We start from the raw sequence: 2,847 nt of genomic DNA on the forward strand, positions 1-2,847 counted from the left end.
CCAAGAGTGCTAACATGTTTTTAGATGTTAACAAGGATTTATTATCTTAAAAAGGCTTTACCGTCATGGTCATGTCTAAAATGACATATAGGCTAGGTTATACCTTTAAGATTTTTTTTTTGAGATTTAATAGCAGATCAATAATAAATTGAAATGATATTTTGATTTGTGATATAATGTATATGTATATGTTTAATGCCAAATGTAATTGCAAAAAGGAAACTTCTCATAATAAGTCCTAAGAATTACAATAGTTGCCCTAAACGGGTCTTTAAACAAATAACTTGTCCATGCAGGGACTAAAATAAGAAAAACAAGTCCACGCAGGGACTAAATACTTAAATGATATGTCCACGCAGGGACTTAATTGAAATGGAAATTACAAAACAATAAATAATGGTCCTTCTTCTTTTTCCCCTTGATGAGGTTTGCCAAACCCTTAAGAAAACTCTTGTGGGTTCTATCCCTTTCTTCCACCCTTTGTTCCACCTCATGCAACCTTTGGAGAATATCTTGCTGCTGCGGTTGTTGAAGTGGAGGTTGCAGTGGCTGCTGTTGCTAAGGTTATGGAGGTGGCGGGTATTGATACCCATATGCAGGGTACCCAGTTGGGTACGCGGGTGGAAAGGGCGAGGGGCAGAGAGCATTAAAGTTTGCTGCCTCGACATATGGTCGACGGCAGGTGCATGATAGTTATAACCGAGTAAGCTTGTGGCTCAAACGGGTTGTACCCAGCTGCATCTGGGTAGGATGGAATTGGGTTTTCATAACCCATGGGTGGTGGTGCAGGTGCGACTTGTGCAGAGTCGACTTCAGAAACGGCGTTTGAAGGCTCGCCCATTTGTGGGTCTTCATAGATAGGAGGATAGTTGCTGGAATGTTGGGGGGTGCTCAAATGAAAACCCCCTCGCACGGACATCCGTGTAGTTCTTCTTCGCCTCGACGGTTCTGGCGGCGGAGGCGGCTCTGGTGCTGGCGGTGGTGTGACCGCCTGAAAGTGTGGGTCCTTAGAGGGAACCTGTTGTTGTGGAGGTGAGTTGTGATGAGGGGGAATAAACTCCCATTTATAAGTGCTCCACCTTTCGGCCCATATGTCGGGGCCTCTATATGGTGAACCTGCAAAAGAAGATCCGCTTGAAATTTCTATGGGATGCGTAGGCATCCCAGAAGGTGGCATGGCGGGATCTGGACCATCGTCCAAATCCATGTCCTGGTACTCAGGAAAGTGGTCTGCTGGCCCCAATGGGTTATGACCCATTGGTTCGTCATTTTGGTCGATCGGGTTGAAACGACTCTGAAAGTAAGGTGTGGGGTTCTGGAATGAATGATGAGAACCCGAACACTGCAATGAGTGGTGCGAGTGGTGTGAGTCCTGCGGCTCATCTTCCTGTTGAGGTCCAAAGGAGTTGTGGTAGGAAGGCGATGAACTGAGCGAAACGGAACGTCTCGCTGGCTCAAGGTAGGTCCTCCAATCCGGATGTGGGTCGGAGCTGAAAGTTGCAGAAGGTGTTCGTCGGTGGGAAGGCCCTGCTTCATGGTCGTGTCTTCCCCTCATGGGTGCCTTGCCTCGTCCTCATCGTCCTCGTACTTTGGGTGGCATGTTTAGAATGTAGTCCTGCCAAAACAAGGAAAACAAAAAAATATAAACCAAATAAGATTAGGATTAATCCTAGGTCGTTTGCCTAGACTCGAAAGTCAAGGAATTTGCTACTATGTCATTGAGATTAAACACAAAAGGCTAGTGTTTAATTCCCTCAATGTTGGCTCTGATACCAACCTGTCACACCCCAAAATTTCCACATATTACCGGTGGGCCGGGGGGGGGGAGTATCGTGACATAGTTGATATCATCATAGTCAATTATACACAGTTTATTACACCGCGGATGTCTTGGTAGAAAATACTATTACAAACCAAAATGTAAAGTACGAAATAAATATTATACAGACAGTTGTAAGATAGGATCCACATGCGGATCTAAAACATAACACAAAATATTGTTCCACGGACTTTAAGCATTAAGAACTTGCAAGATTCTTTAACTAACGCCCAGAGCTCCTAGCCAATTACGTACAGTACCTATCACTTAGTCTTATTGAAAAATACGTCAGTTTACACTGGTAAATACAATTAACCGACTCTTTTGAAAGCACTTATGAAAATTGATTTAAATGCACAAGGCACAAATATTTTTTTATAACTTGGGACAATATTTAAAAAATAATCTTGTATCAGATTTACATGTTTGTCCAACATTTTGGGCCGGTATAAAAGCCGAACAAGATTAAACAACACACCACAAATATAAACCCACGGCGGGTTACCCAAGCAAATGAGTATATCTTTTACATACACAACTGACAGGTGTATGCCTAAACCTCGTGCTTAAGTCGTGGCCATTTACGATTTTTAAATGAGCCGAGGATATACAGGACACGGTCGCTAACCCCCAATGTTATTTGTTATCAAGCAACACTGATTAAAACAGGATTATGCAATTTAACCATATTCGATTAAAATGTTTCTACACCCGACCAAGCCGTAATATTTTACCGTATCCCAAGCCCGTATAAGGGAAAATAAGTTAAAAGTATTTACCTGAGCTTAAAATGTAAGTTTTGTATACTCAGCCGTACAATCTACTCAAACAAGTACAAGTAGCTTCTACTGGGGCTCCTAATCTGGAACGAAGGTTATATTAACCTATTAGATTACTAACGGGTTTTATTTAAGTTGTAAACTTAAACCGGTTAGTTTAAAGAAAGGTTTACGGCACGAAACGCTAGATTATGCGGTGACCGGATTGGAAGGTGATTTAGACCCGACAAGTATGGAGACTTGTATAAA

General features: G+C 42.4%; 1 protein-coding gene across 1 annotated transcript; it reads right to left on the minus strand.

Moving 5' to 3' along the window:
• Window positions 1-646: 646 nt before the first annotated feature.
• On the minus strand, window positions 647-1,555 carry LOC118485845 (extensin-like). Its single transcript, XM_035982335.1, has one exon. The coding sequence runs from the start codon at window positions 1,553-1,555 to the stop codon at window positions 647-649; it is 909 nt and encodes a 302-aa protein (XP_035838228.1).
• Between the last annotated feature and the right edge of the window lie 1,292 nt (window positions 1,556-2,847).

Source organism: Helianthus annuus, chromosome 13 (assembly GCF_002127325.2).
Source record: "Helianthus annuus cultivar XRQ/B chromosome 13, HanXRQr2.0-SUNRISE, whole genome shotgun sequence".
In the NCBI taxonomy this organism is placed as follows: domain Eukaryota; kingdom Viridiplantae; phylum Streptophyta; class Magnoliopsida; order Asterales; family Asteraceae; genus Helianthus; species Helianthus annuus.

Coding starts and splice junctions, on each gene's coding strand:
- LOC118485845 (XM_035982335.1), bottom strand. CDS start 1,555: ATGAGGGGAAGACACGACCATGAAGCAGGGCCTTCCCACCGACGAACA.